Here is a 22,246-nt window from a genome sequence, read left to right on the forward strand (position 1 = left end):
CATGTAAGTCTGATTAGGCACTTTCAAAAAAAAATTCAATTCATTTATTCAAATGAAACGTTTCTTAAATATCGGGTTCTTTATGCCTATGGTCTCCATCCGAAATCAAGGGATTAGTAAAATCTGTGGCTAACACTATCCAGACATCAAATCGCATTGTTATGATCACCATGTTTTCCATACTACCTGTCAGCTTTGCATTGCGACATAAGCGCTCAATGTTTTAGATGAGTTTGGTAACATTCATGATGCATTTCATGCACCCAGCTTACTGAAGATGCTTGTAAGGCTAAAAACACCATCTTTCCTTTTGTGGGTGTATATTCAGATGACATATTCATGTTAACCAGAAACGGAATCAGTTTGTTGATCTCTTAGGACAAGAGACTTAGTTAATGACATATACCTATTCTTAATTTTGTACGCCCAAGTACCTTTCAAGATAAATAACTCACTTCTGAGCCCACGAGACTCACGGAACTTTGATACGCTCCTTCTTATTCAAAAACGGTACCATTGTTGGTCACTCCTCAAAATTTCGGGACGAAATTTTCTTTAACAGGTGGGTAATGTAACGACCCGACTTTTTTTACTTGCTTTTGTGCTTTGTGCTTTCTGCGAAACTGCGTATTTGTGCGTACTGAGCTATATTATACTCTAGGAACTTCCTACATGTTGATTACTTTCGTTTATATATTAAAACGTGCCTTTAAGTACGTAGGGTACTTAACTTGAACCCCGGAAGCCTTTATGACCGTTGGTGTCACTTGACGTTTAGAACGAACTGCGTACTGTGTACACGTTTAACTTTTGTCGTAACCGGAATATTACGACTACGAAATACTAATTGTTATTTTATAATAACAATCATCTAGGGTTCGTCGTGATTATATGCTTGTTAAAACTAAAAGATAGTATAACAAACCTCATCATAAAGTATTCCAAAAAAGATCACTCTTCGTGGAATAAGCAAAAGCATGTTATTTTCTTTTGTTGTAGGTAACTAAGTATAATTAGAAAGTACGAAGTGTAATTTATGAAGGACTGGAAGATTTCAACGCCGAAATATTGTTTGATCTTCCATACATTTCATTGGTATAAGATCATAATTTACTACCACTTGTAATTGTAAGTTACTAATAAATAAAAAAATTTACATTTACTTTCATATTATTATAACATTAAATAATTTTGACAGATAGTTATTATGAACTCAATCGTTAATTAACCATATATACTTTTTAACTATGAGGTATAAATAATTTTTGCCTTTACCATTTTTACCATAATTTAATGTTTAGGGGTAAATCATATTTATGATCCTTAGAGTCAATATTTATATATAGTTAATATATAGTTAGATTAGATTAGATTATATTAGATTAGATGAGATTTTATAATTAATTAATGTATACACAAAAATGTTTTTTTAAGATCAAATTAGTGACTATTAAATGCAGATGATAATTTATAAAAATATTACACGTCCATTAAATACGAAGTAACATATGTCACGAAGGTATACGTTACAAAAACTCAAATATAAACTATACTACTATCAAAATTAAAATAGCTATTTAGTTAATGGCAGAGAATACAATGAAACAGCAAACAATCAACTGAGAATCATTGAGAATCGCTCCTAAATAATATCGTAAAACACTTAATTAAACACGAGGAATCTAATGCCAAGGATAAATCCCGAATGGTCATGACATATTATCACTTTAGAAGGATCTAATCAAAGCCTAAAAACACCTTATAAAGTTGTTTCAAAATATTTGCTCTTTCATGACAACTATCATAATATTAAATTATCTTTTATGTCAATGATTTATATGTCATAACTTATTGAATAACAACAATATCAATAACTAAAAGGTTGAATATGTATAATTGATAATTCTAATAATAGTTTATAATTTCTCATTAAAAGTTGTTCAATTAAGATTTTCAGTAAAACTAATACATGTGAACTGTCCACAAGTGGATCAATGAATTGATGCTGAACACAAATAGTTTAAAATTTATGTTTATAAATTATAATTTATTTTTTGTCTTATTGTTTTGTTTTGATTTGATTTGATGACTTTGGTTAGAATATTATAAATCGAAGTTCTTAGCCAATGGCGTAACAGGGAGTCATATACCGTTTGCCAAACACGAGGACAAATATATATATATTTGGCAGGTAATGGTTTTTCAAGTTTCCCCACTTCTATGTTTAACTCTGTACTATTCGTATTTAATTAAAAAAATACGAGTATTAATATATCTATATCTAACTGCACGTAACGCTACAACTACAATTTTAAAACTTAGGGTTAATAATATTATTTGTAAATGTATTCAACATATCACGAAAGTCGTTATGCAACTATATTCTGAAACATTTGTTGTATGACATAACTCAGTAATCATATCATAATGATCCTTCCGTCCCAAATGTATTGTTCATTATTCCATTTTGAGATGTCCAAAATTAATTGTCCAGATTCTTTTTCAACCAATCAAAAGAGGTTAATATGGAGAGAGGAGATATATTATTGGTGGATAATGAAGTTAATTAGATTTCCTAAAACTGCGCGTTTTTTCTCTGGAGACAATAGATTTGGGACGGAGGGAGGTATCATATTTACCTTTATACCAACATAAAATCAAAATTTTGCTTACGTAGCCGGTACCGGTTAATCTACTTTGGTCCACTTCGTACACCATCTAGGTGTCACATGGAACTGCATGAAAGTGCAACGAACTTTCCTAAATAGTTGGTTCCCTACGGTTGAAGGTTTGTAATCTTTGTGGTGTTTTCTTCACCGACCACCGGCATCTCCCTGGTAGTTTGGCTTTTTTTGCTTTATGTTGTGAATAATGATCCGTCGCTTTTTCCCTCTCCGGCGACGGCTTCAGCCTGATTGACTTTTCCGGACACGTATCCGGTTTTCAAGCGGCGATCATGTTAGGGTTTCCACGGGATATGGCTTCCTTGTTTGGGGTTGAACGTCGGTCTCTTGCCGTCGGTTATGGTGGGGAGTTTCGGCCCTTGAGGCTCTCTTCCTCTCGCTGCCGGTTGCCTTCTTAGTGTGTTTGTAGGCGGCGAGTTCCTTTTCAAGAACTCTACTTCCCTTTTGGTCGGCTTTGGTTCTGGGTTGAGGTGGGCGCTGTTTTGGGTTATCCTGCGGCCGATGCGTGATTGTGTTGAAATTCGGTAGGTTCTGGCAGTTTGGCCGCGACCGGCGGTTACCGTGGCAGGTTTGTGGTTTCTAGCGGCCTTGACTGTCGCTAGGGAACACAACCAGTCCTTAGTGGTTGCAGGTGGTGGGCGACTGTGATTGGTACTTTTGATGGTTGTCTGGCGGCCACCGGTGGCTGCCGGCGACTAATGGTGATTCTGGTCAGTTATGACATCGTGGGCGGCCGTAGGTGGTTACCGGTGACCTATGAGGATGCTGGTCGTACGCTGGTGGCTGTTGGTGTTTGCGAACGGCTACCGGAGAATGATGGCTTCTGTTTTGACTATCGAAATCTGCAGGTTTGTATTTGTTCTTAGAAAATTGGCAGAGATGACTAGTTCCTTTATGGCGCAATTCAGTGTTTAGATTTGTTGGAGCTGCTTGTCCGGTTCGTTCATTTCATTTAACTCGTCGTCGAGTCTGTTCGGGTGGGCTCGGTGTCGTTATCGGCGTTGTTGACTTGGTTGACATCGGAAAACGAATGTTTGCCGGGGTTTCTCACAGGGTCGTATTGTCAGCCCGAACGATGATTGGTACTTACTCGATGAGCTTGATTTGGGTTTATCCAATACGAGAGATTTCTTTGGTTTGCAGGCCTCGGGTTAGGTGCTCTCGGATGGCCCGGTGAACGGTTTGGTTGTGCGGTTCTCTAGAAGTTAGGCGCATGATTGGATTCGGGGTCGGGTTTATAAGTATGTATTAGGTTATTGTCAGGTGGTTGTTTTTCTTTCAATTACATTTTCAATTGTGCTCGATCTGCTTTCAATATGGTCGTCCAAGTTGTGTAGGACGCACGGAGCGAGTGTCAGTGAGTTTTTGTCGGTTGTGACCATTTACTCATACTACAGATCTATTATTTAAATATTGCTCTTTAAAAAAAATTGAACATGAATATATTATTATTATTATTATTATTATTATTATTATTATTATTATTATTATTATTATTATTATTCAATCGTAATACTAATGTATTCATGATCAAGTTATCACGAAAAACACATTATTATTATTAACTAACCTTGTATACTAAAAGAGATGGAAAATGTTGTAGTTTTAATTATATTTGATTGTAGTTTTGAGTTTGCGTTCACATTACAAACGGTCTCTTAACTTTGCCTATATTTCCACAACGGTCCCTTAAATTTACACTTTTTAAGGGGTAAAAATTGTAAATATATAATTTAATTAAAATATAAGACACTTATTCCACCCGAATTTATAATGGGCCCTATCTTCTCGCTGGGTGCGAGTTAAATTTTTCAGAGACCACCGTTCAAGTCGGAAAAATCTTACGAACCCAACGGGACTAACTACACGCTAAACGGACTCTTCTCAAAAAAACGCTAAACACAACGACAACATGTATCTTCCCGCTCGGCACGTGTTAAATTTTTTCGAGGGCAGCGTCAGACTCGAAATAATTTTATGAACAAAACGATACTAACTACGTTCGAACGGACACTTTAAAAAAAACGCTAAACACAACGACAGCTCGTATCTTCCTGCTCGCCACAAATTAAATTTTTTCGCCAGCACCATTAGGCTCGAAATAATTTTATCAACAAAACGAAACTAACTACGTTCGAACCGGACAGATTTTAAAAAACACTAAAGACGACGACACCAACAACGACGCATAACAGATGACCCGTTTTCCCTTCTGTAAATAAAACTGCGTTAAATATGAATACGCCAGCCGAAAGCTCCCACCGCATCGCGCGGGCTGGTCCGGACTAGTTAAACATTATAAGAAGTTAAAGAACTAATAATGCATTTTTCAAACCATAGAAGAGGTGTTTAGATTCGATTTCAAAAACAGAATCAAACACTCACACTCATATGCTTTCTTACACTGCAAATAGATTCCTAACAAGTAATTGGCATGCAATTAGTAAATCATACATTCAAACTCCATAGTAATTTAATTGTAATCTCAAACAAACAACCTGCTAGAACTGAATCTGCTAATTAAAAAAATTTCTTACGATACTCATTAATGGATAACCCGTGATCCAACCTCCAGACATTATTCTATTTCTATTCCAAATTATATAAGCGGGTGACTTGGGAATAAATAATGGAACATTGAATAATATAAGGACATGATTTGCATATGAGTTAAATTTAACGGGGCACTTAATTTTCGTTAGATCTTTCTCTTCCTGAAGATGAAACACACCTCTTCCTTCTTTGTGAAACAAGCAAGCAAATTTGGACAAAGGTAGCTTTATGGTTAAATCTTTCTCTTCCTTCGTGGACTTCTCTTGATGGTGTCTGGGCCTGGATCGATGGGGTGCCAATCCAAGGAAACAAACGTCTTATTGTAAAAATCATAGTTTATGCCACTCTTTGGAACATTTGGAGACTATGGAATTGTATTTGTTTCAAAGATCGCTCATTCATAAAATGCCACGTGTTCGACGCCATTGTGACTTCCGGGTTTAATTGGATATTTGCTAGATTCCATAAGAAAAGATGTAATTGGTCTCAATGGTTGTTGTCTCCTTTAAATTCCTTGTAATTTTTCCTTTTTTTTTTTTTTTTTTTTGTATTTATTCCTAGCGTCTCGCTAGTTTTTTTTTTCTTAATAAAATTTCTGCCGTTCGAAAAAAAACCTTAATTTTCGTTAGAGTTAAAAGTGCAATTGGGTATAAATAATGTTTTTAAAGACTATTTGTGTGGTTATATATCGACAGAGATGAAATAAACAAATAATAAAATAAAAGGAGGTGATACTTACACACCAGTTTTTGATCCATACACACTTTTTACCATAAAACTTACAATAATAACCTTCCATTTATCTCGGGACTTGAACCTTTATTATTGTAAGTAAGGACATAATAGTCAATTAGGTGTGTATGGATCAATATTGAGTGTGTGAGTATCATCCCCTAAAAGAAATAATAGGAGGATGATTCAAACAATTGTCTTTTTTATTTTATTTTATTTTATTTTATTTTTTTGAAAAATTGTAACATACAAACATGCAAGTGTTAGTCGTACCATCAAGTACAACTTTTACACGGTTCGGGGTCGATTGTCAAACATTTCAATGGGATTGAGTGATTGTTGAATCAAAGACTCAAAGTCCACATCTTAAAACTACACGCAACTCCTTTTACTTTAGTTTTTTTATTTTATTTTATTAATTGACTTTAGCTATTTGTTTTATAAAATACTCAAATATTATACTCGTATGACATTATAAGCGTTTGGTGTTCAAATACTAATTTAACTTGTTTAAGAGCCTAAATGGTTATTCTTGAAAAAATCTACATACCAATTATTATCCTTTTAACCTAAGGGTACTAATATTTAAAATAGAAAGAGTTTGAACCGCGTGTTGCCGCAGTTACATTTAAATATACGTTGCTTGATATTTGTTTGTAGTTTCGGATGATATTTGTGGACAAAACGCCTATGTATGCTAACTACTTATTACATACGCACAATGATTACATGGAAAAAGGATAATAACCTTTGAATTAAAAACTAACGTTAAATGAGGGCCACTAGATAAACTTTAATGTCAATATATAAGACACCGAGTCAAATTTTATCAATTATACCCTTATACTCTCACGTAGTAAAAAATCTCATTTAATATCACGTAATATTATATTTATAAGTCTTCTTATAATTAATAAAGTAGTTAGATAGCATTAATCATTACTCCGTATTTATTATTCTTTTATTTTGTAAAGGAAGTGAGACTTTTATTAAATATTTAAACGATTTACAAAGAGTTTCTACAACATAAATTTTCGGGACCAACCCTGGTAAACATATTTCACTTTACCATACACTTTTTTAAACACTTTAGGACTTTTTTCCTCAACAACCTTCTTCTCATTCAGACATTTCATCGAACACTCATTGATCCGTTTCATGTACCCTTTATTCCTTTTCTTCTTTCCATAATTTTCTTTCTTTTGATTCATATAACCACCCATTCTTGAATCCTTTTGTGAACTTTCTTTCTTAAAAACGATTCTTGAATATAGTAACAGAAGCAGTGACTTCAATTAATGCTGTATCACCAACCACTTCAACTTCAACCGCACAATTCACATCTTCCACATTTCGTTCTTTACGCATCACCAATTTCTCTAAACACACGCTCTTATGATCTTGATTTTCGTATTGTCCAATAACTAGAATTGAATCCATGTTCTTGATTTTGCGTGAGTTATGATTCCCAATGGAACCCAAATTGTTGGATTGTTTAACACAAGAAAATTTAGATAACCTAATTGGGATATTAAATTCCAGGGGTTTACGATCATTTGATTTGGAAGGAAAAAGCGACGATTGATTCGCCATGAATTCAAATTAGAAACGGGGGTGAGAATGAATGAATGAGAGAGTGAAGATGATGATCGTTGTTATAGTTTTAAAAAGGGATATTGCCCAAAATACACTTTTTTAAAAAATTTTAAAAGAAAATATACTTTTTTAAAAAAAAAAATTGTCAAAATACACCATTGGGTAAACCACAATTTTGGTCGACCACCATATACCTTGGTCGACCACCTCATTTCTCAAGGTGGTCGACCAAGCTTCATTGAGTTCCCGGTCGACTACCGTGTAAACATGGTCGACTACCCATCATTTTTTTATGGTCGACTACCCCAGAAGAAACAACGTGGGCGACCCAATACATGGTCGACTACCCAAGTTCTGCAGAAAATTAGAAGTGAAAGAAACAGAGGAGTTTGAGCATGCAGAAAATTGGTGGATGGTGGGCACACCGACAAACAAACGAACCTCTCACACCGATCAAAAAGGAACCCAGAAAAACGGTTTGAGTTTCACCTACTTATGTTCTTCTCGGGAATACTTATGTTCTTCTTCTTCCCCGAACCCCAAAGAAATGTTCACAGAAAAAGGTGTGTACACGAGTAATATTTTATTAATTCATTACTGAATAGTTCTATCATTTGATATTTTGCCAGTATTTAATTGGGTGTGTGTGGAAGTGGTTTACAGCTGTAAATCACTTTGCTTTAGTACATAGAACAAGCCAAAAAGGTGGAACCCACTTTATATTAATCATGTATGGTTATATGGAACGTACCCATCATTTGTGGTGGTCGACCATGAAAGTGGTCGCCTGTGTCAATTTTTGGTCGACTACCTTGAAATTTTTTTATATCTACGCACTTTAATAACATGGTTTTATTAAAAAGAATTCTTTGTTATAAAATATCTAGATTGTGTTATAAAATATCTAGATTGGATGTTAATTTTATTATTATTATATTTCTTGCATAGTAATATTTTATACTATAAATAGACATGTATGGTAACCATTTAAGGTGCACCATTTCTCTTGAAATATCAATATCAATATTTCTTCTCTCCTTCTTCTCTCTTTTTCTCTCTTTGTTCTTATAACCATTAAAGGTAGTTATAAGCCTACTGAATTATAACACGTTATCAGCACGAAAAGCTTAGTGTAATTAAAAGATATCTCAAACGATCACGAATCACTAATCAAGGTATGAAATTATTAATAATTTTCAGACTCGAATATATCAAATTTTGGACTACTAACATTTATATTTATGTTATTTAAGTTATATATGGTCGGTTATACCACCTGAATTATATTTCTGTAATCTAACTTTTACTAACTTCACTAACATTTATATTTATGTTATTTAAGTTATATATGGTCGGTTATACCACCTGAATTATATTTCTGTAATCTAACTTTTACTAACTTCACTAACATTTATATTTATGTTATTTAAGTTATATATGGTCGGTTATACCACCTGAATTATATTTTCTGTAATCTAACTCTTATTAACTTCACTAACATTTATATTTATGTTAATAAGACCTCATGATTGTACGCAACACGTCATTTGACAACACGGTACTTTATGTACGCAACACGTCATTTGACAACATGGTACCATGGGTCGAGATTAATTCCGATCAATACGAATACGACGGGGTCTTTATATGTTATCTAACATTTATGATTACTTATGCAATTAATCATTATTTATTTCATGCATACTAATGTTTATTCTTAAATTTATAATTTTAAAAGTTAAAATAAAAAAATAGTTTGTATTTTTATTAAAAGTAAATCTTAAAAGTTAAAATAAGAAAAAGTAGTTTGTACTTTTATTAAAAGTAAATCTTAAAAGTTAAAATACAAAAAGTAGTTTGTATTTTTATTAAAAGTAAATCTTAAAAGTTAAAATAAAAAAAGTAGTTTGTATTTTTATTAAAAGTATATCTTAAAAGTTAAAGTAAGAAAAAAAAGGGGATGGTAAAATGGAATAGTTTTTTTTGTCAAAAATGAAGTATTGAAAATGAAGTGGTCTCCTTCTATAACTAAAAAAAATATATATACTTTTATCAAATGAATTTTTTTGTGGCCGACAATTTCAAACACGAGTTCGTGTTTAGTTTATCAAGAATATCTCTTGCTTTGGTGAAAGGTCACGATCACGATATCAGGTGTTGTGAAAGAATTAAAAAATTGGTCAAGTGGCCTTTTAAAAACTAGAAAAAAAAAAATTTAAACAAAAAGTTTTTTTTATATATTTATAATTTACGGGTAACGTAAAAAAAAGGAAGTTTTTTTTAAAAAAAAAAAACAAAGAAAATGCTTAAATGAGTTTTACAGAAAGGGGGAAAGCAAAGTAAAAAAAAAAACTTTTTTCCAAACAAAGGTAAATGAAAGTAGGACTTAATACAAGAAAAAAGTAAACATCTCCTAGACGTGATAAAATCTATCAATGATAAGTATTAGACTTGATGAGCTAAATGTGACAAAAATGTTTCAACATGTCTTATGTTAATTTTCTAAAATAAGTTATTATTATTCCGAGTTTAACACATATACATATGTTAATTAAAAACAACTTTTTTGTTCTTATGTAGTGTTGGGTTGCAATTTTGGTTGTATGCCATAATTCCATCCAGTAGAGTGACAATAGAAAACTTTTGATGATAATCAATAAAAAACTTTTTTCCAAACTTGTCAAATGTTTTGTTAAAAACGTGACCGTTGAAAAAAGGAGGTTGAATAATAAAACTTAAAAAACAAATTATTTTTTTAAGAGTGTGCATCAAAATGGCCCGTTTAATAATGGGGAGTAAAAATATAGTCAAATTGTTTCAACGAACAAGGGTTCAATTGGATGTCTCTTAAAAAAAATCCGCGGGTACGGGTGATGGATCCAATGGATCCGCATCCACGACCCGCGGGTGCTATCCCTAATTGTGACAAGTACAAATCAACTAAAAGTCTAAAAAATAAATGCTCTTATAGGGACCAAATGTTCACAATAATTGCCTAAGCTAGATATGAAACAAATAGTTCATAAAAAAAAAAAAAAAAAGGTCGTTGTGCGTTTTCGGGATGATAGCCGAAATACACTTACAAAAGTAGGTCAGCCGTCAATTCTTTATGGCCATATCAACGTAGATCAATAAAATCATTTATGGTTTTGATAAAAGATTAATTAAAAATTAATTGTTTTTTGGTCTTGGATTCTCGGTAACAAAAGCAAAGGTTGTTTTTGGTTGCCACAACAAACAAGACAGAGGTTGTTGACTTTTGTTGTTAAACATGGCACAAGTGAACAATAACAATAGATTATTGTTTTTGAAAAGAATAATGATGCGTTAATTTTATTGTATAAAATAAAATTAAAGAAAATGGTTTTCATTGATGACTATGAACAAACGCAAACAAAGTGTTTGTGGTATTTGGTGATTAAAAAAAAAGTGCATCTAAAGCTTCTACTGAAAATAATATGCATCTAAAGCTTCTACTGAAAATTAATGTGCAAGGTACAACGTATAACTATATGGTCAAATTCATTTGAGCCTTCGGAGTCACAAGTATATGATGTATATATATATTACTCAATTAACAAAATAGTAAATCTAAATTAATTCATATGAATAGTAAAACGAAATTAATTAATTTACTATTCACATAAAAAAGCGCATATGATAAAAAGCGCATCGCATATGATAAGCGCATATGATAAAAAGCGAATATGATGAAAAGCACAACACATATGATGAAAATCGCATATGATTAAAAGCGCATATGGTGAAAAACACAGCGCATATGATTAAAAGCGTATATGGTGAAAAGGATATATGATAAAAAAAAACACATATGGTGATTTATAAAAAAAAAAAAAAAAAAAAAAAACACACATATGGTGATTAATGGAAAGCACATATGGTGATTAATGAAAAGTATATTGTGAAAAAGAATCACAAATGTTTCTTGAAAGAATTCAAGGTAAGATATATGAACCAATTCATCCATCATGTGAACCATTTTGATATTTCATGGTTCTAATAGACGCTTCTAGCGGATGGTCTCATATTTGTATGTTATCAAGCCGTAATATGGCATTTGCAAAGTTTCTTGCACAAATTATTAAATTGAGAACACATTATTCTGATTACACCATTAAAAGGATGAGACTTGATAATGCTGGTGAGTTAACATCTCAAGCATTTAATGATCATTATATATCTACAGGGATTGTTGTTGAACATCCAGTTGCTCATGTGCATACACAAAATTGGTTTAGCTGAATCAATAGATAAACGCTTACAGCTAATAACTAGACAATTGATAATGAGTACAAATCTCTCAATATTTATATGTGGACATGTAAATTTACATGCTGCGACATTAATTCGCATTATACCATGTGGAAGTCGTAAATATTTTCACTTAATACTTGATTTTGGCCAAGAGCCAAATATTTTCTACCTTAAAACATTGGTTGTGCAGTGTATGTTCCAATTGTATCACCACAACACAATAAAATGGTTCTTCAAAGAAAGATGATAATATATTTTGGATATAAAACATCTTCAATCATAAGATATATTGAACCCATGATGGGTGATGTTTTTACAGCACGTTTTGCTGATTGTCATTTTAATAAAACATTGTTCCCTAGATTAGGGGGAGAAATAAAAATAAAAAATAAAATGATGCTTCATGATGTGAACATCAATTAAGGTATATTGAACTCGCACAAAAGAATGTGAAACGAAAGTTCAAAAATAATGCATATGCAAGAACTTGCAAATTAATTACTTTATGCATTTACAGATATAAAAAAGTGACTAAATCATATATACCAGCGATAAATGCTCCAGCTCGAACTGAAATTCCAAAAGCTGGCAATAATGTCACTGTTGAGTCTTTGCCACGCATCAAACGTGGAAGATCAATTGGTTCCGAAGATAAAAATCCTCGAAAAAGAAAATCAGCTGATAATGAGGTAAGAGAAAGTGTTCAAGAAGAACCACAAATCAATATTCCTTCTGCAGAGGATATTGATAAATGTAAATACTAAAATTGCGATAAATTATGCAATATTATGGAACCGAAATGAAACTAAAATCTCTATGAGATATTTTCATATAATGTTACAATGACATCATGAATAAAGATGATGATCTGGAACTAAAATCTGTCATTGAATATACAAAATGGACATGATTGAGCTCAATGGAAAGGAGCAATAAGAGCTGAATTAGAATCGCTCGATAAAAGAAAAGTTTTCGGATCAATCGTTATCATTTTTAAAGATGTGAAACGTATGGGATACAAATGAATTTTTTTCCGAAAAGAAATGTGCAAATGAAGTTACAAGGCAAAACTAGACTTGTAACTCAATATTTCCCACAAAGACCAGAAATGAATTAGGAGGAAAAATTATCCTCCTGTAATGGATACAATTACTTATTAGATACTTAATCAACCTGGTAGTTATTTAAATGCATCTCATGAATGTTGTTACTACTTATCTGTATGGATCACTTAATAGTGATATATATGAATATACCTAAAGGGTTAAGGTATCATAAGCATCTAATGTAAAACCCAAGGGAATATATTCCATTAAATCACAAAGATTTCTAAGTGGATTTATACAAACGGGACGTATGTGGTATAACCGATTAAATGACTACTTGATAAAAAAAAAGGGTATAAATATAAACTTATTTTGCACGTATGTTTTATAAAAACAATGTTCGGATATGAGATCGTAGTTGTTTATGTCAATGTTCTTAACATCATATGAACAAATAAAGAGATCTATGAAATCATTCAACTTCTAAAGAATTATTTTGAAATGAAAGATCTTGAAAAAACCAAGTATTACCTTGGATTGCAAATTGAGCATATGCCTAATGGTTTACTTGTACATCAAACAACTTATACCGAAAAGATTTTAAAATATTTTTTTTTTTAAAGACAAACTCATTGTTGTTAGATCACTCAATATTGACACTGATCTATTTCATCCCTGCGAAGATCATGAAAATTTTAACAGATCGAAAGTTCTATATTTTAGTGCAATTGAGGTTCTTATGTATCTTATAGATTATACAAGATCTGACATTTCTTTTGCAGTTAATTTGTTGACAAGGTTCAGCTCAGCCCCTACCAAAAGACATTGGAATGGGATCAAACAAATAGTTTGATACCTTCGGGGAACTACTGATTTATAATTATTTTATTCTAACAACTCGAAACAAGATTTGTTTGGTTATACAGATGCAGATTATTTATCCGATCTACATAAAGCTAAATCTCAAACTGGATATGTATTCCTAAATGGAGGCACCGCAATATCATGACGTTCTCAAAACAAACACTTGTTGCAACATCATCAAATCATGCCGAAGTGATTGCATTACATGAAGCTACTCGGGAATGATTTTAGTTAAGATCAATGATACAAATCATTATTGATTCTTGTGGACTAGAACGCTATAAAAGCGTAACAACTATCTATGAAGATAATACAGCTTACATAATACAAATGAAAGAAGAGTATCAAAAATGACAGAACAAAACATAAATGCTGACGAGGCGCTAAAGCTATAAACGGTCTTAACGGTCATAAGTTTGATGGAAAAGAATGGTATATTGGTAAGGCTCAGAAAAAGACTGAAAGGGAATAGGAACTGAAACAACGGTTTGAACAAACCATGAAGGAGACTGTAGACAAATCACGAGGGCCAAACTTGTACATAAAAGATTTAGATGATACAGTTTCAGATGAAAACCTCAGATTTTTCTCATATACTCAAGATATCGTAAAAGACAACCAGATTAAAATGAGATACGTTCAATCAACAACTCTGCTGATCTTTATACCAAAGCACTGCTAACTGCTATTTTCAGAACACACGTTCATAATATTGGCATGAGGCATGTTCAGAAGATGTAACAACTCAGGCGTTGCCTACTTGAGGGGGAGTCAACTTTATGCTGCACTCTTTTTTCCTTAGCTAAAGTTTTATCCCAATGAGTTTTTTTTAGCAAGGTTTTTAACGAGGCAGTACTAGTTATTCTCTAATAAAATTGTCATCTAAGGGGGAGTGTTATAAAATATCTAGATTGTGTTATAAAATATCTAGATTGGATGTTAATTTTATTATTATTATATTTCTTGCATAGTAATATTTTATACTATAAATAGACATGTATGGTAACCATTTAAGGTGCACCATTTCTCTTGAAATATCAATATCAATATTTCTTCTCTCCTTCTTCTCTCTTTTTCTCTCTTTGTTCTTATAACCATTAAAGGTAGTTATAAGCCTACTGAATTATAACATTCTTATACTTATAAAAAAATTTCTAACTATAGTCTTTAATATTTTCGTTCATGTATAGAATTCTGATAATTATTTATAATCGCAAGAAGTCAAAGTATATAATAATTGTATCCACATTAACGATATCAAAAAGGTTTCGTTAGGTTTTTTTAGTATCGATTTTTTTGTGTATAATTTTTTGTTGTTTGTTTAGGTTCTCTGTGAGTCTCGGTTTTAGTTAACTATAGGGCTATGTTTTTAATAGGTTTTATTTTTTGTCGTCAAGTCTCGGTCGCAGTTTTCTTTTGTATTTTTGTTTTCTTGTCTGTTCTCGAAATTAAGAATTGCTATAAAGCTTTATTTTTTGCAATAAAAAAAATGGTGGCTTCGTTAGAAATATCCATTTATAGATAAATATTCAAATGAAACTAACTTTTAAGTTGAGATCTAAGAGACCAATCAGAGTGAGACACGTGGCGCGATAATTCCAGGTGATTGAAAAAAAAAAAATTTTAAAAAAAAAAAAAAAATTTTAAACTTATTTTTTTCGAATTTTTTTTTCCAAAATTTTTTTTTTTTCGATTTTTTTCAATCACATGTGATTGGATTTTACATGCTGTAAATCACATGTGATTGATTGTAAAACCCAATCACATGTGATTCTGCATGTTAAATCCAATCACATGTGATTTTTTTTTTTTTTTTTTTTTTTTTGTAAAATGACGAATTTCAGTAAGTTTGTGCTAAAACTTTTAAACACCAAGTTTTTGATCAAAACTTGATTAAATCACTGAATTAAAGTCTGAAATTTTGAAGATATGATTACGAAACGCTAACAAAATTGATCAAATCACCGAATTAAAGTCTGGTTCCGGTTGAATTTTTTTTTGAAGAAAAAAAAATTTTAATTTTTTTTTTCAATCACATGTGATTAGATTTGACATGCAGAATCACATGTGTTTTACAATCACATATGATTGAGTTTTACAATCAAACGTGATTGGATTTGAAATGCGAATTAATAAAAAAAAATTCCAAAAAAAATTAAATTTTTTTTTTAATTTTTTATAATTTTTTTTAAAGTTTTTTTTTTAATCACATGTGATTGTCACACCACATGTCGCGCTCTGATTGATGTGTTGAATTTCAAGCAAATTATTGATTTTAAGGGATTAGAACTCTCCATTTATAATAGACAAATTTCGTTCTAAAATTTTTTTGTATGCTTTATTTAAATTATTATTTTGTAAACAATAAAAACGAGTCAAATTGTAAACCGTCTTTTATTTCACATCGTCGTGTTGGGTGCAAGAAAATTGTTACAATCCCTAACCCCCAATTTAAGAACCCTACAGATCCAATTTTGGAATAAGTTTCCCGTCTCCTATGGATGAATCGAAACCTGATGAATCCTCAGGTACCTTTCTCTCAGTTTTTAACTTGATATTCATATATACTTTTTACTCAATATATATTAATATATGAATCTTAATCACAAATCGACTTCCTACATCTATTGCAATGCAATGATTACATGGATGACGTAACGTTCGCCCTTGTACAGATTCAAAAATGTTTATGTACTGTTTTATCATAGTCGTGATTTGAAGCCCACCAAGTGTTTGTTGAAATGCACAAGTGAAAATTAAAAATATATTACATATCCAAACAAGTAATTAAAACATGGATTGATGAATTAGTGACCAAAGTCATTTTCATCTCCATAAGCATATCGTTGGATTTAAGATTAGGGTCATATATGCTTACTATGCTAGTATTTGGTTGGTTGTTTTCTAGATAAGGGCAATGAAGCACCTAAAGTGCTGGAGGTGAAGACTGTGAAACATAACAAGGAAACGCATGGATTGCGCGATGATATCGATGCGAATACTCCAATTGGTGATGTGAAAGGTCCAAATGTTTTCGAAAGAGTAAAAGAGGAATTTGAAGCCATAGTGGACGCCATTCATCAGCGTAAAGAAGATAAAAATCCAGATTCACCTTCAACTGTTGAAAGGTATGTTGTTAGCATTACATTATATTATATTCACATAACATATTTTCATAAGAGTACTATTTGAAAGTATAAATGAATTAACAATCGCTTAATTTCAGGGATGATGTTACACCTACAGGATCTAAACATGAGAAACAAAGTTCACTTACGGGTACAATTCCTAAACTTTAGTGCACGCTATGTTGTTATTTTACTTTATATATTCTTATCTAATTTCATATGAGTTTAACGTGATTTTTCTTGATTTTAATGGCAGAAGACCATATGGGAAGTCCTAGTAAAGTTGTTCACCATAAAGAGACGCATGGGAGGGGCGAGGATATTGATGCAGATATCCCGATCAATGAATTCAAAGGCCCGAGCATCTTTCATCGGGCTAAAGAAGAGATTGAAGCCCTTGTTGACACAATTCAGTCAAAGAAAGAATCCGATAATGAGACTCCGTCGCCAAAGAAAGAGGGTGGATTTCGAGCTTCAGTTAAACAAAAGCTACATAAGATTCGTAATCGTGATTGAGGTGAGTTACAAGTTATGATTCTTTTAGTACCCTCCGTGTGTACCGCTAGATCAATGTGTGATTTTGTTTGATAACCAAAACGTAAAGTATGAGAAGTGAAGAGACCGTACCACTATGAGTAGTGGTCTTTCTTTTGCTTGGGTTTTCCTTTTTATTTATTTTAACAATTGACTCTTCTACATTTGGAAGAGCTCATTTATGAATTGTCATTGATCTGGGTCCATTTTCTTGGATTGCTGTAACATTCAAACTCACTTTTTGTACCTTTTAATGTATGATGATTAACTGTTGTATGGTTAGATAATTTTTTAAGCATGTAGCATTTTACACAAGCGTGACTTGCTGCATGTGGTTATCTTACCTATGGAAGAATGATCTATTTTAGTCGTATTGGCCTCTGAGGTATATCATCCATATATCTTTTATGAATTATGAAAGCTTGCCTTTTGGCCCCTACTTTACCCTTATGTTTCAATATTACACGGGAACGAGTTGAACAAGCTAGAACTAAATAAAGTGGCAAAAGATCTGTCGAAAACTTATGTGACTTCTTAACATAGCGGATAAAACATGATACCGTAATCTGAAAATAGATGAGTGATGACATAATTCAACGATATGCTTTGTTGGTATAGGAATTGCTTTATGAATAGTGATGTTAGTAACATTGTTTGTGCATTCTACAATTGCTAGTCTAAATTATTCTATGAACAACTATATCTAACAACAGCATGATGTATCTTTCTTGTTCTCTTCATCCACTATATATTGCGATGTTTGACCATAACTTCAAATGAACACTGTTAACTAGAATTTCTAGACCAAATATCATCATTTCTTTCAAAATATGCACCGTTAGCATGTAATTCTGCATCAGAAGGTTATAGAAACTGATAAATCGTTCAAACTTATTGACAACAGTTCTAGATACTCCAAAGAGTAGTCTTTAATAACGTCATCAAAAGCGAACACTTTTGGATTCAAATTCTTGCATTATTAGGTGCATTACTTTACTGATAGAATGCATACAATAAACAAAGCAAGAGAGAGCTAACTGGTATGTGCAATTAAGTAAGACCAATCTTGTAAGTACGACAGAATCTCCACCATAACTGAAAGTGCAAATTAAGTGAAAGGCCCTGTAGCCGGTATTCAATCTTGCACCATTCCTCGATGAGACGTCATGTTTTGATTATATGATGTGCGTTGATCTAAACATATTCCTGAATTACTTTTATAAATTGTTGGAGATCTAGTGAGAACGATTGGTGCCCGTAAAAGAGCCTAAATCCAAGTCATATTCATAAGAAGTAAAACCATGATATAGTTATTGACAAAAATACATGTCCTTGATGCTTAATAGAAGGCAAAATTGTTGCATTATCTAACTTAAATTGATCATTTGGAATGAACATTAGTAAATAAGCTCGTCTCCTTGAAGCTTAAAATCAGGATGTAATCATTGCTTAAATAAACCCTATTTTGACTATTTAGTATCGTCATTTGGAGAAATGAGTGTTCTGTGTACTGAGGAAACAACTAATTATACAAGTCACTGAGGAAACATGATACGATTTTTTTCTTTTCTTTTTTTTGGCAAAAATAGCGAAAACAATATAAAACGGGACCTTCATCGAAAAATGGAGATCTAAACCGGTACAAACAAAGAAAAAAACCCGACGGGCTCGAAATTAGTAAATGTCACAAATCGACGCTAAGTCCAACCGAGCCATCATTAACACCAACCAAATACACCCATAACAAAATAAGACAACCGAAAACGTACATGATCCAAACAACCTAAAAAAACACTAGATTAACCAAAGAAGACTTTTTACCATTCCTCTCATCCGGCCGATTTGTGAACCCGTCAATTGTGTTGATATGGACCCCTTTACAGCATGATACGATTAGTTACTAGATTAACCGACCACATTAAGTTTACATTAATGGTTGGCACTTTGGTAATTGCAGCTGGCAGCATAATTCATTGAGGTCCTGAATGAGCCTAAAACAATTGCTAGTTCCGTAATATGCAACCATAGAATGATGTATCTACAATACTCCATCAAGTTATACTTGCAATGTTAATTGATTTAAACACCCTTTATGAGAATGTTTTGACCAAATCAATATCATCAATATGCTGAATAGACACAAGATTAGCAAATAACTTTAGAATCAAAAGTTGCAGAAAGTGCAAAAGCATTTCAACTTACATTAAATGTACAAAGATTAAAAGTAAACCAAGTAAAGATCATAGACTCTAAACTGACACTAATTCCAATCTCATTGAGCACCTAACTTAGATATTGTGCTTCTTCTTAATTACCCCGTCTCCTTCCAAAACGTCATCAATGGCATCACTCTTTGTCATTCGGATTCTAGCATTACAAAAATTTGTGCCCAATTAGATACATATACGTTATAATAATCGAATTAGAAGGTGAGAAATAAATGGATTAGTGAACTAACACAAGCAAAAACGAATAAAAGTATACCTGAATCCTAAGTAACACATCCTGCAGTTTAGATTCAACCTTGTCATATTTCTTGATCTGTTGTCGTATCCTGACTACCTCTCGTGCCATATTTTTTGCAGTTCCCTACATCAAATTATACAGATCTCAATCTTGTAAGAATAATGGTTCCCCCATAAAAGAGCCTAAATCCACATCTAAATCTGAAACTCGTGTAACATAATGAAAGTTGTCAAGTTTCAACAAGTATGCATGGCACTGGTAATCTTAATAACTGAATTTGATATATAACACCTTTAGCTGGATAGTCCTATGATATGTCAACCATTACAGAATCTTTGATAAAGAATGTCTCCTGTAAGCTTAAGGAAAGGCGTAAAGGTTTGCATAAACTACAGTAATATGCCAAACTACAGTTACCTTATGGGGATAGGAGTCTGGGAGGCACCTATGTATTTTGCATGTATACAGGAACATAATCTCATAGATCTTTACACGTCTACAAGAACCCTTATTCAGTTGAGAAATCATACAAAATTAGTCCTTCATTAATGCTACTAATTGAAATATATCATGTGGTCTAAACTATAAAACTTTAATGGCTGGAAGTATAAGAAAAGCCAAACTTTCGATTAAAGACTTTTTTCTTAAGAACTTGAGTTTGGCAACTTTCAATAAAAGCATTCTTAAAGTTCAATGTTCTCTGCAGAAGTCCCTTGCTTTTCTCCATGATTCTTAGCTTTACTTTATATTCCAACGCAAAGACTAACCATAAGTTCACTGTTTTTTTGGGTTTGAAAAAAACTGTAAGGGGAAAATAGTCCAGAAAGCAAAACTAAAAACTCGATTAATTTAGAAATCTCATATAATTGTTACACTCGGCAAAATCTGAATATATAGACATTTATACAACTTGTTCAGGTCAGAATTATGGCACACGGGCTCAATCATATTTATACATAGGGTCATGGATAATGATGCAACAGACTGACACATAACTTCATATACTTTGCAGCTAAAACCTGCTCAACGAGCAGTGCGTAATAAACTTCATTTTTCAATCAGTGGTATCAAAAGCAAAAAACACATTATAAGAAATAAACCAAAAATTAAAGAAGAAATCAAGCAACCGGAAAACTGCATATAGAGATTACCATTTGCCCTTCTTCAGCTCGTCTCTTGATATTTTCAATCAGTTTCTTCTCCGTGTCCTGCAAACTTTGCCTCTCCTTCTCTAATTCTTTGATGGAGTTATCAATCTGTGCCTGCTTTTCTTGCAGTATCACTGCATAACTGAATTTATTATTGCAACCACACAATTGATAGAAGAAAATGTCAAAAAAATAAAAATTAGCAATTGATATAAACAGCCAGAGAATGATGGAGACGAAAAAGGCTAACATACGATTTCTCTTTTCATGCAAAAACATTGCCAATCAATAGTAGTTACACACTTAAAACAGGTGTGCATTATTGCACTCTGTGATTCATTTGTAAGTTCAACCTAAACTCGTTAGTTACACACTTACAGTAAAATTAATTTCGATATTCAATCAACAGAACACGTGACTTTACTACTAGCGCAATAATCAAATATGGAGTAAAACAGCAATATAACGTGCATACATACATGTTCGAGAGAGAGGATAAGCTGGTATACTTTAGGGAACTCAGAAAATGACAATTCATACAGTAAATTAAATAAACCTAAAATACAGAATAAGTAGAGAACGGGAACCTGCAGATGTGTTGTTTTTCTTCTTGCCGAAAAGGAACCACATCGTCGGGTATTTAATTTTTGATTTTGATTTTTTATTAAAAATCAAAATTTGAAGAAACCCCTAAAAAGTTAATGTTCCAGATCTTCAGGATGATTGCAAATTTTAGGCGGGATATATCACACAAGTAGTGTGATATTCTCTGATGAAACCAAATTAATACAACCCAAACCCGGATATGATTTATGCCAATTGGGGCTCTCTTTTCTTGTGTTGGTTTTCGGCTTTTTGGTCCATTTTGTTTTTGATGTATTTGCCCGTTCACTTTGCCCATTTAATTTTAATTTTAATTTTGGTTTTGATATGATACGATTATTAGTGCTTAGTAGGGGTGTCATAAAAAAAAATGAAGAATAAATATAGTACTCCGTAATCGATCGATTTGAAGATAAAAGTGACAATTTCATTATTTGATAAGCAAAAACTTAAATGTTAGTTCAATCGATTAAGATTTTTTTTTTTGAACGGCAATTTTTTGCATCGGTAAATCATTAATTTCAACGACCCCATCATTTGCACGTATTCCACACGTTCGGGCGGAAACCCGAACCCGATCGACGGTATCAGGAAACACATCCATTCGGGCAGTGTTC

The 22,246-nt window shown here is 32.4% G+C and overlaps 2 protein-coding genes across 3 annotated transcripts; one reads left to right on the top strand and one right to left on the bottom strand.

Annotated features, from left to right (window-relative positions):
* The first annotated feature begins 16,167 nt into the window (after positions 1-16,167).
* Positions 16,168-17,709, top strand: LOC139878525 (uncharacterized). Of its 2 annotated transcripts, none has more exons than XM_071865371.1 (4): positions 16,168-16,278; positions 16,659-16,878; positions 16,977-17,029; positions 17,135-17,709. In XM_071865371.1, the coding sequence occupies exons 1-4, from the start codon at positions 16,248-16,250 to the stop codon at positions 17,392-17,394; spliced, it is 564 nt and encodes a 187-aa protein (XP_071721472.1). In that variant the 5' UTR covers positions 16,168-16,247; the 3' UTR covers positions 17,395-17,709. The 2 variants fall into 2 exon arrangements, with proteins under 2 accessions (XP_071721472.1, XP_071721473.1); XM_071865372.1 differs by having other exon boundaries at positions 17,138-17,709.
* Positions 17,710-19,583: 1,874 nt separating this feature from the next.
* LOC139878552 (vacuolar protein sorting-associated protein 2 homolog 1-like) lies at positions 19,584-21,865 on the bottom strand. The gene is made up of 4 exons (XM_071865374.1): positions 21,614-21,865; positions 21,030-21,160; positions 19,897-20,001; positions 19,584-19,779 (listed from the first exon to the last, which is right to left on the bottom strand). Exons 1-4 carry the CDS (start codon positions 21,654-21,656, stop codon positions 19,759-19,761), a joined length of 300 nt encoding a protein of 99 aa, XP_071721475.1. The 5' UTR covers positions 21,657-21,865; the 3' UTR covers positions 19,584-19,758.
* Between the last annotated feature and the right edge of the window lie 381 nt (positions 21,866-22,246).

The sequence above is a fragment of the Rutidosis leptorrhynchoides genome, chromosome 1 (genome assembly GCF_046630445.1).
Source record: "Rutidosis leptorrhynchoides isolate AG116_Rl617_1_P2 chromosome 1, CSIRO_AGI_Rlap_v1, whole genome shotgun sequence".
NCBI lineage: Eukaryota > Viridiplantae > Streptophyta > Magnoliopsida > Asterales > Asteraceae > Rutidosis > Rutidosis leptorrhynchoides.

Bases quoted from the DNA above. Each gene is read 5' to 3' on its own strand.
- LOC139878525 (XM_071865371.1), top strand. From the start codon at position 16,248: ATGGATGAATCGAAACCTGATGAATCCTCAG. The intron at 16,879-16,976 runs GTATGTTGTTAG...GCTTAATTTCAG, and splicing joins TCACCTTCAACTGTTGAAAG to GGATGATGTTACACCTACAG. The intron at 17,030-17,134 runs GTACAATTCCTA...TTTTAATGGCAG, and splicing joins GAAACAAAGTTCACTTACGG to AAGACCATATGGGAAGTCCT.
- LOC139878552 (XM_071865374.1), bottom strand. From the start codon at position 21,656: ATGTGGTTCCTTTTCGGCAAGAAGAAAAACAACACATCTGCAG. The intron at 20,002-21,029 runs GTAATCTCTATA...AATTTGATGTAG, and splicing joins GAGCTGAAGAAGGGCAAATG to GGAACTGCAAAAAATATGGC. The intron at 19,780-19,896 runs GTATACTTTTAT...TTGTAATGCTAG, and splicing joins ATGTGTTACTTAGGATTCAG to AATCCGAATGACAAAGAGTG.